The following is a 16,729-nucleotide window of genomic DNA, read 5'->3' on the forward strand; positions in this document are numbered from 1 at the left end:
ACAACCTGAAATCATTTAGGTTCTCTAGAACCAAATACACTAGTCATGCCTCCTTAAACAGCCGCTCTTGAGAGATAAAAACATACAGTCCAGTTATGGCCAATTAGCCAGAGATGTGATTTATTGACGAAGTGATTTATTGGCGAGTCAGTCGCGCATTCTGAATGCATGTCAGCGCTGTTCATGCGTCATGTCGCCATTTAATGTTGATATGGAAAAGAAGCCTCATTTTTCTCCGGGCACAGTGGCAGTCGAGAGTGGGCTACTGCCCGCAGTCGGGCGGCCTGCTCGAGCAGCTGACGGGCTCGGAGTTCCTGCGACTGATTGCCAACCTGCGTGGCGTGCCCCACGAAAACGTCGACAGGATCGTGCGCAGCCTGCTGCGCGTGGTCGGCGTCGCTGACGATGAAGCTGAACAGCCGTGCGGATCCTACAGGTATACTGCACTGTGGACCAAACACCCCTCGCCGAAATTTTCCAATTTTTCATGTCTGTATATGCACGCACAGACACAAACCCACGCACTAACATACATAAAGTACGGCCGAAACCTCCCCCCCTCCCTCCGCCCGAAATATATTTCTGGCCACACCCCTGCCGAGTAATTACGCGGGGAATGTACCGAGTATTCATACACGGTAATTTTCATTCTTGCTATCGCGTTCCCGCTTTCTATTTGCAGCAATGGTGCTAAGCGCAAGTTATCCGTGGCAGCGGCAATTGTGGGCCTCCCACGGATCGTGCTTCTCGATGAACCTGCGGCGCGTGTGGACATCTTGGCACGCAGGACGATCTTCCAGGCACTCCAGGCTATCATCAGAAAGGGATACTCGTCCATTATCCTCTCCTCAAACTGGTATACAGTCTCAATTATTGAGCTTCGCTTAGCTAACTTGTCCTCGACATGTTGCCGAAACTGCACTTCTTGTAACGTTTGCTCGAACTGAGTTGACAAGAATATTTATTTTCTAGTTTTCGAGGCATTAAGAATTAATTTGTAAGCACTGAAAATCTTGTGCACGAGACGAAAAACGTAAATTCGGGTGCGCTGCTTCACGACAATGTACACAGCTATGGAAGGAAGCAAGCACCGCGGCAACACGCGGTGATCGTTTTGAGATAATTTTCCACGAATCGTTTTTGAGAGTGCGTGTTATATGAAAGAAAATACGGTAAAGTAATTTTACCAAATATAAACACCACTGCGCTTCTATAGGTTATGCGACAGTAACAGTTCATGGAGAGCAATTATACGAGAATAAAAATACGTAACTTAGAGTAAGGCCTGTTGTGATCATTATTGCCTACCCTGCAAGTAGTTTAATACTCTTATGCTAGACCGCGCGTTTACGGAAAACAAACTTCGTTGTAAAGCTGAAGCATTCCTACAGTACATGAAGAAACGAAAAAACCAGCTTACTGGTGCGTGCACAAGAAGAGAAGACGACAGACACGAGCTGGAACCAGCAACAGGTTTTAATGAAATCATCACACATAACGTTCCCAGGAAAGCCAAGCCCGCATGCGTCGTACATAAAGCACAAGTGATTCACAAGAAGAGAGACTGACATCAGTAATCACATTTTTCTAAATAATCAATCTCTTTCTTTGATAGTGATAGCGAAGGTACACTAATGCCTTTTTTCGAACCATGTTTCCAGATTTGATAAGCTTCTAACAGTTCACGTTCGTATTGCGTGGTTCTGTTACCAATGTAGGCATCCGTAAGCTGGGGTTTTTTTTTTTTTTCGTTTCTTCAAGTATGTGCCAACAGGCCCAGCAACATTTTCTCCTACAGTATAGTTCTGAGTCTTGAATTCCTCATTTTCATGAGGGTGTTGCTAGGTTAAATCATAGCCATTTTTGCGCCCAATGCGTAGCAAAGGAAACACCGTATTTGGCTTTGAAGGTAACACTTCAATCCGAACTTTCATCAGAGAGCACAGGAATCTGCCGATTCGTATGTCGGCAACCAAGTGATCGATTTAACAACTGACTGCTTGAATAACATAAACATCTAAAACACTTACCAGTATCATGCTCTTGCGTTCCAGTAGGACCCTCTCCGTAACATGTGATTTCCTCAATCGACACTTGGCAAAGTCCTGATATTAAAGGGGTACTGACACGAATATTTTCAGTTCTTGTTTTTTTGCGTCAAATGATAGGTCAAGCGCTCAAGAGCCTAGAAATAGTAGTGCTAAGCGGGAGTGCGACCTGAAAAAGCAATTACAGTATGTTTTTAAAAGCTAGTTTCGGTTCCTACTGTACGCTGACGTCACACCACGGTATGAGCTTCTCGTCACGTGTTCGCACAATATATAGTGACATTTCCACGGCCGCTCCGCACCGTGGCTCCGTTGGTGACGCACAAGCGGCCATTTTGGAAGTTTTGATGACGCACAAGCGGCCATCTTGGAAGTTTTGGTACTTAACGTCTTCACAACTAGCCAGACTGCTGCGTGAAGTCACCAGAATTTGTACTGTAGCCTGACGTCAAGCTAGTGTCGATGTCAGTAGGTGCGTCATGGAAAAAATGACTTTATTATCAAATTAAAATATCTTATCAGCATTTGCTGAGCTTCACACTTCCTCAGAGCAGTCTCTGCATACAGGAGATAGGTGTGACAGAGTAAACTCGCCTTCGAAAAAAGGTGTCAGTACCCCTTTAAAAAAAACAAATGCAGTTTAGTGCAAATACGATTAATGGCGCTCGTCTTTTCTTTCTTGTTTCCATAACATTTCTCGTACAAGTGCCAGAATAACCACCGATCTCGCGTAATAAGTTTTATTTTACCTGTGGCGTTTGCGGGCAGTGCTGAGTCGCCAAGATAAAAGCGACAAAAATTATGGCAACACTGTATTGGCTACCAAACGAGCAGAAACCAGCGAAAAGTTTTTTTCTGCAAGAGCCGTGTATTATTTCTGGTATTTGCATTTGTATGCAGTAATCAATGCATCGAGAAACACGCATCTTTACCTTTAAACGAATGGCATTAAGCGTGATTAAGGATGACACGTCTTTGGTATTCTTGAGCGATGGCTGTATTATTCGCTTTTTCGGCATATAGAGTTACACTGTTTACGCTGCTATTTCTTTTCGGCGTTCCGCTAACACTCTGCTTATAAGACGTAATAAAGCAGCAGTGATCGATAGGCTTTTTGCCCAACACGATTATTGTAACCATGTGTCCGTGATCGTGTCTGTATGCTCCGTTTTAAGTGCTTTAAAGTTATTTATAATCAAGTCGTGCCAACTCGCCCGATTTTCGTATTCGGCTTATGCGACTAACGCTCGCAACCTCGGGCTGTGTGTCTTTTCAGCATGGACGTGTGCGAGGCAAACTGCAACCGCGTGGCCATCCTGGTGTCGGGCCAGCTGCAGTGCCTGGGCAGCGTAGATCAGCTGCTGTTGCGCTTCGGCCACGGCTTCACCCTGCAGGTCAAGTGCGTCGCCAAGGACGCGGGCAACGCGACTGCGCTCGAACAGGCCGTGGTCGCGCTCTTTCCGGGTATTATCCTCACCGACGTGCACCCGGTACGCATCTCGCCACATTGGTAAACCGTGAGATGGATGCATGGACGAATTTCCCCACGCTATATCATTTTGGAATACCTGCTGACACCGCCACCTGGTGCCTTGTGCGTGTTATTCCTGTGTGTGCGTGCGTGTACGGGTTGCTGCATCATGTATACCCACGTAATTCATAAAGCGTACTGCTTGCTAACAAGCCATTGTACATTATACAATGATTTCTGCCTTCTATAAGCAACGTTTAGACACGCTGCACTTACGGTGCATATAGTTATAGCCAACGATCAATCCTGTATTAAATTAAGTATTGCCTTTGATAAGTAGATTCATATTATGTCACCTGTTGGTAACGACCTTTCGTAGCTTTAGAAGCGAGCTCAGTGGCGTCTCATCATGCGATATATTTAAAGGTTTCCGGCAAGCAGAGCTGCGCTAAAATCATCAAAGATTCGCTGCTTGTTTCTGGGAGCGAGTCTTCGCTGCTAGTTTCTAGACCATAGGGCACTTTCTCACGCTGAGCGTGTAATCACATGCACGCTGGTGGATCGCCTCACTATGTCCATCTTGAGAAGAATGTGGACGCTATGTATCTTTCCCTTCGTTAGTGCACGTTAACGCTCGGCCGCGCTGTAATGCGCGCACTGCCGTGAGCGTTACTCAAATATGACCGTAAACAAAGTAGCAAATGGGGTGGCCATTTTGGAGATTGACGGTCACAACCATTCGACCTTTTTGGGGAAGAACAAAGTCAGTCCTCATGTGGTTACACTGGTAAGAACTAACTGTTGCTATTTGGCGACAGTGATCACTGGAGCGAATACTACACATCCCAATGCACTTCAAATGCGCAATTAACGGCAAAGCTATTCACGAAATGATAAATAAATATTGCGTTAGCAAACAAACGTCTCCTAAAGCACCCCTACGACTTGCTGATCTTTTATTCTCGAGTCTTGCGCATTAAGCACGCAACCGTTGCTCGGTTAGCGATATCGAACAGTACCGGCGTGCTGTGCAGCTCGAAACACATCCGACACCATAACATGAACTCGTCATCTTGAGTATGCTATGTGGCGCAAAGTCTGGTGTTACGTGTGCTTGCAAGCGCACATGCAACCGCATAAAAGGGTTGATTCCTTTCATGGAGATGAACGGGGAAACTTTAGACACGTCGCACCCCCCTCCATTCCCCCCATTCTACGCTGCAGGGCCTGTTCCAGTTCTCGATGAAAGAGATGATGCAGTGGAGCGTGCTGTTCGCGCGCGTCAACCAGCTGCAGCGGCAGTTCCAGCTCGAGTACGTGAACGTATCCAGCACGGGACTCGAGGAGGTCTTCGTCGGCTTCGTGCGCGACACCCGCCGCCCGGCGCTCTCACCCACGGTTACCTCGCCTCGCGGTACATCATCGCCCGCTGCGCCTGCAGCAGCCGTGATTACTCCCGGTTCACCGGCAGGCGCAGCGAAAGGGACCGCCTTAGCCCCGGCCAAGTGAAGGGTGCTGCTGCATCGTCCACTGGGCCGTCCACCACTGCCAAAGGAGGCGTGGGCGGCGCGGCATTGAAAGTTTAGGGGCTTGAGTATGCGGCAGCGCGTCCTCAGGACCTAAGGACCTCATACACGTGTAATAGCTCATATGTGCTCGCGGAACCTGGCCGCCGACAAGACGATAAAATGAATAGATTTTTTTTTTTGGTCGTACAAGTACATAAGTAAAAATTATTCGGTGACATTATTCTCTGTGGCTTCTTTTGATTTTATATTGTGCGAGAAAAAATTGGAGGACGTTTGAGCTTCGCCTTCAAGAGCAAAACGCGATAGCGTAATCGGGCCCCGTGCGCATCGCCTTCTCAACTGCTAGCCTCGCTTCGGTTCTCGGTGCGTGCCCCAACCGTGCCGCTACGAAACGAGCGTCTGTGCGCGTAATATTGGCCGTTTCAAACAATCCTAGAATGCCTACTGCAAGTACAGTTGCGTTGTGCCCACCACGCCTTAATTCTTCCTTTTGCAAATCATCGAAGGGCCCACTACGCGAAGGCAACACGTGAACCTACGCAGTTGCTCCCTTTGTTGATGCTGTTGCTTCTGATGAAGAATGAATATGTCTCAGCGCATTGTAATGGGTGGCCCTTTAAAACATCCACTCGTTGCGCAATTCCATGTTTTGACGCCTGGCGCGATTCTACGCTTCTGCCACGCAGTAATTAGGTGCGCTAAGGAGAGTCCTCCCACTACATGACATTCATATAGTGTTTTTTTTTTTTTTCCGAAGCTGTTTCAAGCCATGGCGTGGCTCTGTGGTAGAACGCGTGCTTGCCACGCAGAACGCCTGGGTTCGTTTCTCACTCGAACCGAAGAATTTTATTATTTACTTTATTTGCGTCTCTCTCTATTTTTCGGTCACGAACAACGCTGATTTTTCGCTCACAACCAACGAACGACGCCGACACCGAAATTTCCGCTAAACGAGCTCCTCAACGCTATCGCATTAATACGTGGAACTAAAACGGTGTCGTTATTCCGTATGCCAGTTTTTTTTTTATTATTTCATATTGTTCCAGAAAGCTCAACCATGGCGTGACTTTGCAATGACCCAACGGAGAACGAAACACAAAGGGCCCTCACTGCCATTCTCTTGTTGTATCATTATGCTGTCCAAACTAGCCATTAGTTCACCAGTTATGCAACACCAGCTAGCCAGGATTTCTGTTTTTCGACGAATATTTTATGCGTGAAGCTTACTTATCTAGGCGCTGGGTGAAAAAGAAGTGTTCCTGCATCGTCCTGGAGCTCCGCAGAGACGGTACTACAGCTGAAGAAAATTAATCGGTGCCGCAAAATGCTGACCTATGCCGAAGTGCGCTGTACTTCCTGGACGAGGTTCCTGGGATTTCGTTAGCCGATGCAGCAAATATTATTGTGCACCTTTATTCCAGCCTTGTGCATTCTTCCGCGCAGTGCCGAATGCGTCAGCAGCTCTAAATATACACGTCGATCAGCATAACAGCGTCCAGTCTGCCCTCCCCGTCTTTATGTTGAGAGAAAGTCCTGGCTTGGCAGTTGATGCGTGTACAGTGACTTTCTGGCTGACCAACATATTCTTGTCAAGCCCAGCTTCGTAACGTCATGAGAATTGGATGTAGGAGGCTTCCGTCCGCAATGCAGCTTCAGTGGGCGAGGCAGCATCAGCAGCGGCACAATTCTCACGGGGCGCTTCCGTATTGTGCAGGTATACTACTTAGGCAACGCATATTGTACCCGTTCAGATAACCGTTACTTGTTAGTCTACTTGGCCACATACGAATGTTTCGGTATAAGCATCTGTTTATGCTCAGCTTGTGTACTGTGTGAGTTACTTGTGCTTAAGCTGAGACGTAGAGCTAAACGTCGGCCCCATGGGGTGCAAGAGTAACTGAGATGTAAATCCTAGCACTGGCTCACGATTGCATGCGTCGTTATCAGACGGAGATGTTGGGGGTTGGGATAGTGACATGGCATCCTCGCATGGTGAAGTTTCAGTATCTGTCATGTTTTCGGGGCTATTCGCTGGCAAATAATATAACCAAGAATAATTCTGAACTTCGTTCTTTCCGTAAGTTAGCGTTTCGAGCCGTGTCTCTCTGGTCTTGAGTCGTCTACTTGTACGTCTGGTGTATCTAAAGAATGATGTATTACAAAGCACAATTAATTCTCTTAGTGACATGGTAATTCAGTTCACGGCTCGTAATGGTGACTTGAAAAATAGATGCGCCGTAATAATTTGATACAACATGCAATTGCCGAAACTACAAATGGTGATAATGGGACATCGGTTAACGAAATTTCTAAATTATTTACGGGAACACTTTGCATAGATTGCCCACAAATCCGAAGGCTGTGCAGGATGGGCAGACGTTACACAGTCTGTACTCGCCCCATCAATTTGAAACTTCTAGATTTTCGCGACAAAGCTCCAATACCTAAAAACGCGTTTAAGCTGAAATGCTGTGGTCAACACATACGTGAGCACCATTGATACAACTTAAGGTCTGTCAGAAGAAAACTAGGGGAGGCAGCCAGACCTTGTCGTAACAATGGCTTTTCTGCGCGCATAGTATAGTATGACCACGTGTTTATCGATAACGTGCGCTACAAGTGGGATACGCATACTGAAGTGATTGTGAAGTCTCATAATCGTGACAGCAAGACGTCTCCTATAGCTGCTTTTCTAGCTTTTGATGAAGCCCTATTGATATCCCCGATAATCTTCGCATTTTAAATATTAATGCCAGTAGTTTAGTCTACAAATTTCGTAATGTCTTGTCGTTAACTTTGTCCTCCTACCCCAACCTAATTGGAGTCATGGAAACGTGGTGTCATAGCGAGATTTCTAATGCTGAAGTATCGCTACCAGGTTTTTGCGTCATAAACACTGACAGAACTGAAGGTGGAGGCGGTAGCGTTGCGTTGTCTTTACACTCTGACTTGAAATTATCTGTACTTTATGCACCATCTCAAATAGAGTGAATTTGATGTAAAGTTCTTTTTTTGATTCGTTAAGTTTTATTATTGGTGTCATTTCCTCCCACCTAACTTGATTGTGGACCCTTTGATTTTCCTTGATTGCTTTCACCTTAGAAATTGGGCTCGGGTGTGGTTCCTCCTTGACTGATCAGACAGAATGTTTTACTAGCGACATTGTTATTTCGAATCAGAGTCTGTTGAACTTCATGTTAAAACTAGTTTCCAAGAACAAATGTGGTCCCGACAACATACATAATGCATTCCTCACTAGATATTCAATATGAACTAGTGCTATTTAACCTGTTATTTTCCGGAAATCTCTTTCAACCACCGTTGACCTTTGACCCTCTCGCCTGGACATTGTCTAAAATTTCTCCAGTGTTGAAATCCGGAAACAGATAGTCCTTATTGAATTAAAGGCTCATCTCCCTTACATCTCATTCATGCAGAATAGCTCAACACGTGACACAGAAACTTATTATTCAATTTCTAGAGTCAAATAATAAAAAAAAACACTTGAGTTCAGGGCAAGATTGGAGCTCGAAGACATGAAAAATTTGTGAGCACCGGGTCTCGCTGGAGCCGACGTTTCGCCAAGAGGACTTGTCTTCTTCAAGGCTGCAGAGTCAAATGATGTTTTATCTGGTGCTCGGTATGGACTTCATAGGTTCTCAGAAGCTTTTGACACTGCACCCTATTCTAACTATTGAAAACGCCCACTGCAATCCTTAACAACAAAACATTAGTTCACTGGATTCCTTCTTTCCTCTCCAAACGGTCTCGTACGTACACTTTAAGTCTTTTCAACTAGCCAATCCCGGTGTAGTGCCTAGCCTCCCTCAATGCTGAGTCAAGTACTCTTTTCTTTTTAATTTACATAAATTGTCCGCCACGTAAAATTCTCGTTAAAATCTTCGTGTACGCTGATGATTGTGTTCTGTGCCATACGATTAGATCTCCTAATGATCACATCATCCTTAATTATTCATTTGCATCGGTCCAATCATGGTGTTATACTTAGTAGATGCAAATTAACTTCCGTAAAAAAGTTTATATGTCATTGAAGAAGGGTTATTTTCCTCCTTATTTTACCTTTTCATCTAACGGTGCTTCTCTCGTTTCACATTGAACTCTCGTGCAACCGTGTGCTGAGAATGCTAGGGTACCTGCGATGTGCAATATGTTCTGCCCCACCTAACCATAGGAGGCGTTGACTTAACGCACGACTTTTAAAACTCGGGTTTGTCCAATACACGAGCATGGCATACGAGGAGGCGGCTTGAATTTTTTTTTAAACCTCCTTGTTTGGAACCCCCACAAAATACGACATCGAAAAAACCGAATCTATCCAGACGAAAACTATACGCTGCGTTTACCGTCGTTATGACAGGTATTTTTTGCCTAGTTCCCATCTTCGTAGTCCTCAGCTGACCAGTCTGCCTTCTCGTCATCACGTTAAATGTTTGAAGTTTCTTTATACTATGATTCACGCTCTTAGTCGAATTAACGACTACAGCGCATCCGCTAAACCTACATCCATCCCGACATCATCATAAACTGAATATATCTCCCTTTCATCAGCGCACTGATACCTTTAAATACGGTTTCTTGTGCACACTATTGAACTGTAATATTACTTACCCGGGCGTGTAAGACCTTTATCACATGCCGAAATCATGTTGTGTATTGCTAAACATATATATTCAGGTTCAGTGCATCTTGTATTTTTTGCAATTTTTTGTATTTGCAACTGCCCACTCCTGCTATAGCCCTTCAAGGCTGAATTATGTTCACGAAAAATGAATAATTAGGTAACTAAATAAATAAACAAATAATGGAGAACGACGCCTTTGTGTGCAGATATACCAACAAACATGAAAACTTAGAAGGGACCCGTATTTTCCCCAGAATAAAGAATCCCTTGTCTCTTTCATCAATTTTTTTTTATTCGTCACTCCTTGCGCCGTGATTGCGGTTGTTGACTGCATAACCAGCCACTGGAACCATCATGGTCGCTTAGGTGTCTTGTGTTTGTTTTTCACGATGACTCATCTCCTAGTTGCATCTGCAGACAAGAACAAAAATGTTAACAGCATTAAAATAAAAATTATCTATTTACTATGAGCATTACGAGTACTTCCTCTAAGAAAGAAAGCCACATTGCTTGTGTCATTGGAGAAAATATTCACTTGTTAATTGTTCACAAAAACAAATACTAATTTGGTAGAACAATTATTGTTTTGCTGAAATAACACTTGCATTACCTTTTGGTAAGAATGTATTATCTATGTCCCGAAATAGAGTTGAATGTATTGTCCTAATTTTTAACTGATGAATGAGCGTCCGAGTAAGTCGAGTTGTTTTTAATCTGTTTTGAAGCTTGACTGAAAAGTCTGCCAAGATAGCAGCTGTATGTAAACAGTGCGACAATAAACGCTCACGCGCGCATTCGCGTTTCAATTCGCCAGAGGTACTTTGATTTGTTACTCATATAGCGTGTATATGGAACACCGAGAGAAACAGAAATACACCAATACTTCATTCACAGGAAATTCGTCTACTCATACTGTAAGAACAGGAGCCTATCAGTCTGCATCATAGAAACATTACTAGTGATTGGCCGATGAGAGCTAGACATTACAAAGCAACAATCTTAAGCATCTGAACGCCGCTGCTCGCAGTGGAATGCACGGCAGTGCAGATGCTCCAACTAAGAATACTAGGTTAGGTGTGAAATAACAAACACTGTAATGTTGATTAGTTGGGGTTCTAGGCAACTTATTCTTGTCACTCAGTGAAATAAACTGCGAAAAGAAATATTGCATAATTTCCAATTTCTGAATCATCGCATCGACGTATTCGCCATTATTGCTGCGTGAAAGAAACCATACAGCCCTTAAAGTACTCGAAAATCTTGAAACCAGCGCAGAAATTATGTCCAAGAACGATTGAATATGTTAATGTTAACTGCTAGCCCAGCTATCAATTGTACTACAGCCCTGAAAGCTAGATTGTAGCTTTGCTCGAAGACGACACACTTTAGTCCGAATATGACGGCACGTATTTTTAAACGCTTAGATGCCGTTCACCGGATCTGGGTGTTATTTGCCTCGGAGACTTCGCGCTGTACTTATCATTAAAATAACGTATGCAAGTGATTGTATGTGGCATAGGAAACGGAAAGGATTGGGAGTGCGCGTAGATAAGGTTCGCAGTTCATATACCAGTAAAATCATGTAGTGGAATCAAGTAGTGGAAGTAGTGGAATATATTATTTAAACCACCAAGGTGGTTTAAAGAACGCAAGAGCGTCATTGTGTTGCGGCTTTTCTTGAGGAGCCTCGAACTCTTGCTAAATATTATTTGGGATCATTTCATCAGCACTCCTCTGGATGCACTATTTCCTTCGGAAACAACGATATCGTATTTTATCATAAGGCCTTTTTGACACGGTTGAGTGTCACCCGGAAATTCTTTGTACCCGATGCCAACATCCTTTATTGTCGTTAAAAGACACCATGAAACGCAGCTGCTCCTCGGCTTGGCGATTTATGGCAGGATACAACGTCTCGCGCACCCCACAATCCTTTTTTTCTGTCTCTTTTTTGTTCTAAATGTGCATGGTTGTACGTCTACTAGCGCCAACGCGGGCGGAACTGTCAACGCAGTGTTCACGCTTGCGCCCGTGTGTTTCAGCGCGACTAGAGTGTACTAGAACAGGGGAGTGCCCGGAACGAGCTTCAAAAAGTGAAGCCCAAAGAGGGTCAATCCGCTTGTAGCGCTGCGATCGGTAGTCTGCAATGTGTCGTTGTTTAAAGAGTTGCGCGCGGCTCCACGAAAGTGGTGCAGTGGTACGATCCCCGCTTCCCACTCAAAAGGCCCGGGTTCGAATCGCAGCTGTACAGGGTGGGTTTTTATTCGTAGTGTCTACCTTCATAGCTGTATTGGTTTCCCTTGCTTTCTTAAAACTAGCTTCAGTTGCTATGTATTGCTACAAAAAGTAACGCAAAATGAGAAGTAAAATAGAAAAAAAATTCACAGTGAGCGTAGTTATTTGTAGCGCCATCTCGTGGGATTCAATCTCGGGGGCCATACCTTATGTTTTTGTTGAATTCCGCGGGATGGCGCTTCAAATAACTACACAAACAGGTCGGCACGATGGTTGAGCAGAAGCGTCCAGGTCTATTTTATGCTGATGATATTGTCTTATTTGCGGACAGTCAAGATGATATACAGCGACTGGCAGATATATGCGGAAGGGAATGTGAGGCTCTAGGACTAGGATTTAGTGCAACAAAATGTGGATTGATGGTATTCAATGATCACGAAGACCATGCGGTCTTCATACAGGGCCAAAAAATACCGAGGGTAAGCGAGTACAAGTACCTCGGAGTATGGGTAAACGAAGGGGATAGATATATGGAGGCACAAGAGAAAGCAGCGGTAGCAAAGGGAAAGAGGAATGCTGCAATTATGAAGCACAGAGCTTTATGGGGATACAATAGGTACGAGGTGCTTCGAGGGCTGTGGAAGGGTGTGATGGTCCCGGGGCTTACATTTGGAAACTCAGTGGTTTGCATGAAGTCAGAGGTACAATCAGGAATGGATGTAAATCAAAGGATGGTGGGCCGCCTCGCGTTGGGCGCTCACGGGAAGACGACAATTGAGGCTGTAAAGGGTGATATGGGATGGACAGGCTTTGAAGTGAGGGAAGCTCAGAGCAAAATGAGATTCGAAGAGAGGCTGAGGAAAATGAAGAAGAGTAGATGGGCAGAGAAGGTTTTCAGGTATTTGTATAGAAAAAGCGTTGACACGCAGTGGAGAAAGAGAACTAGGAGGCTCACCAGTAAATATACGGCTAGCAGTGCGGGCGATATGGCAACAGGGAGCATTAAGCGGAAGGTCAGGGAGGCGGAGAGGACTTATTGGATGACAGCGATGGAAAAGAAGCCGGCTCTGAGTAACTACCGAAAGGGAAAAAACGAAATAAGGAGGGAAAGGTTTTATGATAATTCAAGGGGAAGCGCTTTACTGTTTGAAGCAAGGTCGGGCTGCCTTAGAACGCGAAGTTATAAAGCGAGATTCAGTAACGAAGACGAACACTGTACATGCTGCGGGGGAACTAAGGAAACGATGGAACATGTACTGATTGAATGTGGCGATATTCACCCAGGTATACTTGTGGGCACGAGTCTACAGGAAGCCTTGGGTTTTAGGGACAACAATGGAAAGCTGAACACGTCCGCGATAGAAATAAGTAAGAGACGGTTAGAGTATTGGTGGCAGAAGAGTAGAGGTAAAGTACAAAAATAAATAATGGGGGGGGGTGGGGGAAATAAGGTCATTCTGCCTTAAGAGGCAGAGAGATAGACCGTACGTGAATTTATAATTTTTTTTTGGTATAATAAGATAGATTTAATCAATGTAGACAAGGTATTAGGCCAGCATGAAACAAGGAAGTTTTTTTTTTCTTTTTTCTTCGAGCATGGTGGCAGACATGTCACCGCCCCGTTATAAAGGGGACGCTCATAGCATCCATCCATCCATCCTCACTGTGAATTTTTTTTCTATTTTACTTCTCATTTTGCGTTACTTTTTGTAGCAATACATAGCAACTGAAGCTAGTTTTAAGAAAGTAAGGGAAACCAATACAGCTATGAAGGTAGACACTACGAATAAAAACCCACCCTGTACAGCTGCGATTCGAACCCGGGCCTTTTGAGTGGGAAGCGGGGATTGTACCGCTGCACCACTTTCGCGGAGCCGCGCGCAACTCTTTAAACCACGACACATTGCAGACTACCGATCGCAGCGCTACAAGCGGATTGACCCTGTTTGGGCTTCACTTTCTATACATTGGTGCTGCGGCCGTTCCGAGCACTCCCCTGTTCTAGTACACTCTAGCGCGACGCAACAGGTCGCACTTCTTTTTTTTATATATAGCGGCCGTGGCTGTGCTTTCTATACAGGATTACGCATGGCGCAACCGTAAATGATATAAAAACATTCAGCGTATACAGGCACACAGGTGGCAACTACTGACTGTTTAATAACGGAATTGTTTGACGACTGTACCTTCATTATGAATTACTCTGTTATCTCTTGTTGTTGCTCTGTAATGCGCAAAGGTATGCCTTCCTGCGTACTGCAGCACAGCTGTTAGGGGGAGTTTCGCTTCATTCTCGGGCGTCAGCGAAGGCGAACGTGCCGTGAAGAGCACGATTTCAGAGGCCGATGAAACTTGTTCAGAAACGAAACCTGCGTTAGAGTCCCGAATTTTCGCTTCTATACGTATAATATTGATTATCTATAAAATAAAAGTAACTTTGCCTACGTATCATTGCAATAGACAGTAGGCTTCTCGGACTTTCTTTTTGTATTATTTTTTTCGCCATTAATTAGTCGTCATTTTTATTGCCGGATTGCGTTGTATACCGGCTGTCCTGTGTACACCTCTGAGTTGATATAACGCATTTTGGTACAGTAAAACAGCCTTTACGGACCCCCGAATCGGCGGTATGAAGAGTGTGATGAAGGTAAACGATAAGCAAGAACGGAGAACCAGAAAATACCTATTATTTACGAGTGACGTGAAAACTCCCTTCGGCTGTCCTACATGTGCCAGCCTTTCAGGTTAGCGAACGTCCACGGAGAATTCTTTTTCTATTGAACGTAACTTCCAAAACGCCAATGGACTTATTGCGTTTTTTCCTGTCTTACCTTTTTCCCCGCATTCCCCGCATGAGGCGTGTGCCCTACTTGCATCGTCCGCAGCCGCATCGTCCCGAGCCGCACTGGCAGGACGATGTGCATCGGCAGTTGGGGTCTGCGGGTCAATCAGGCAAAAGAGGCGCACGTTATCGCATGCGCACCGACTCTGTCGCATTTATTTCGAGTGCCCCCATGATATTTGCGTGCGTAAATATTCTATTATTCAGTTGACTGTGCAGAACAAAACATGACTACCAGAGTCCGGCATCGGATAAGCGTCGGCATAAATGGGGCCCACGGAATGATAATAGTAAGGCCGATAGGCACTGGACTAGGACCTGCATTCGAGTTATAGTTGGTATACGGTAGCATACTGAGGTAGGTGAAGCGCAAAGGACACGGACGGCGAAGAACTGACACGGACAAAGCGCTCCCGTCTCACTCGCTGCACTGTCCTTGCCTTTCGCGCTTCATCTGCCTTAGATACGCACTTCTTTCAGCGGTAGCTCACAAAAACTCTGCTGAGGGTTGTTATAGGTCTTCTGCTTTCGGAAGAATCGGCCTTGGTTTAACTTTTGTAAGTGTTGCCGTATGCCTTCAACGTGTTTGTCGTAGAGAGCGCAGATTCGAGCGCTACCTTGTTTGTAAAGAAACATACGTGTTGTTCTTTCTGCCAACCAGCAGTGCATGCCAATGTGTCCTCAGTCGCACCATTTGTGCCGGGCCGATGAGCCAGCCGATGAGCTGTGTTTAGATAATTGTTGGTGGTTTAACGTCCCAGAACCACGATATGATTATGAGGGACGCCGTGGTGGAGGACTCCGGAAATTTCGACCACCTGGGGTTCTTTGCCATGCACCTAAGTACATCGGCTTCAAGCATTTTCGCCTCCATCGAAAACGCGGCCGCCGCGGCCGGGATCCGATCCCGCGACCTTCGGGTCAGCAGTCGAGCACCATAACCTAGACCACCGTGGCGGTAAAAATGTTTAGTAAAAATGGCGACTATTTACAGTGCTATTTTTACTCTACTACGGGATAGCAGTGCGCTTGCCCTGGCTTGTACGGTTCAAAACTGCGATAGACCTCCCGAGGATCGCCAGGGCTTGGTTCAACGGGCCCGTATGGTCGCCAAGATCATTCAGGGACACCGGACTAGGGTTCTCTCCCACATGCTTAGTTTACAATTTTTCTCATAAAATGTTTCTCTCTCTCTCTCTCTCTCTCTCTCGAACATAGAAACATTCATTCTCTCCGTAGTTATCACTTCTTCTTGAACCATTATCCAAAACCACCTAGCCCTTCTTTCTCTGATAGCATCAGCCGAATATTCCTCCATCACATACACCGATTCGACGAGTCTCCGTAAGCAGCACATTCTCTTTAGGTAAAACCAGCAAAATATTGGGCCGTAATTTATCAGGGTTATCTAAATGAAGACTTTATTTTCGCATCGTAGTCGCATCTAGCGGTAGCCTGTTTTGAATTGAAGACAAAGCTTATACGCAAGAACAATCTGAACAGATAAGATATTTTACAAAACATGATCATTTGCCCGACATATTCGTAAATAATCGCACAACTAGTCAGTAAAGTGGCTCAGTCTTACCTCCACACTTGCAAGGGCCGTCCATGTCTCTGGTCTGAAAGTCAAGGGCTCCTAGAGGCTTCCTACGATCAGTGCCCACAGACGTCTGATAACCGCATCTTCGGCGACGACCGCTTATTTATACTGCGATGCCATTTGTTTTTCGAAAGAGAGTGAGAGAGAAGGAGATGGAGGAAGGGTGCGTCTACGGGTTGCCGTGCGCAAACTCAGCTCTGATTGGTTTCCCCCTTTCCCACTCGCCTTTGCTGTTGTCTGTCTACGCCACCCAACCATAACCGTCCACTGCTAGCACCAATGAGCTTTGCGATCGCGCGCCTTGGCAGATTGCCGCCTACGCGCACGTGGTTTATAGTTGCGCGCTTGAAAGAAAGCTT

The 16,729-nt window shown here is 45.3% G+C and overlaps 1 protein-coding gene and 1 long non-coding RNA gene across 2 annotated transcripts in view; one reads left to right on the plus strand and one right to left on the minus strand.

Annotated features, from left to right (window-relative positions):
- The window catches only part of LOC119391386 (ATP-binding cassette sub-family A member 17), a 41,798-nt gene extending 36,770 nt beyond the window's left edge, over positions 1-5,028 (plus strand). Inside the window, exons 15-18 of the mRNA XM_049415269.1 lie at positions 246-436; positions 683-856; positions 3,325-3,538; positions 4,744-5,028. Coding sequence (XP_049271226.1) covers positions 246-436; positions 683-856; positions 3,325-3,538; positions 4,744-5,028 — 864 coding nt within the window. The remainder of the gene's footprint in view (positions 1-245; positions 437-682; positions 857-3,324; positions 3,539-4,743) is intronic.
- A 4,939-nt stretch (positions 5,029-9,967) lies between these two features.
- On the minus strand, positions 9,968-16,499 carry LOC119388863 (uncharacterized). Its single transcript, XR_005182870.2, has 3 exons — positions 16,356-16,499; positions 14,757-14,862; positions 9,968-10,101 (listed from the first exon to the last, which is right to left on the minus strand). It is a non-coding gene; the product is annotated as an uncharacterized LOC119388863 (long non-coding RNA).
- Positions 16,500-16,729: the final 230 nt, after the last annotated feature.

This window comes from Rhipicephalus sanguineus, chromosome 4, assembly GCF_013339695.2.
Source record: "Rhipicephalus sanguineus isolate Rsan-2018 chromosome 4, BIME_Rsan_1.4, whole genome shotgun sequence".
NCBI classification, from domain to species: Eukaryota; Metazoa; Arthropoda; class Arachnida; order Ixodida; family Ixodidae; genus Rhipicephalus; species Rhipicephalus sanguineus.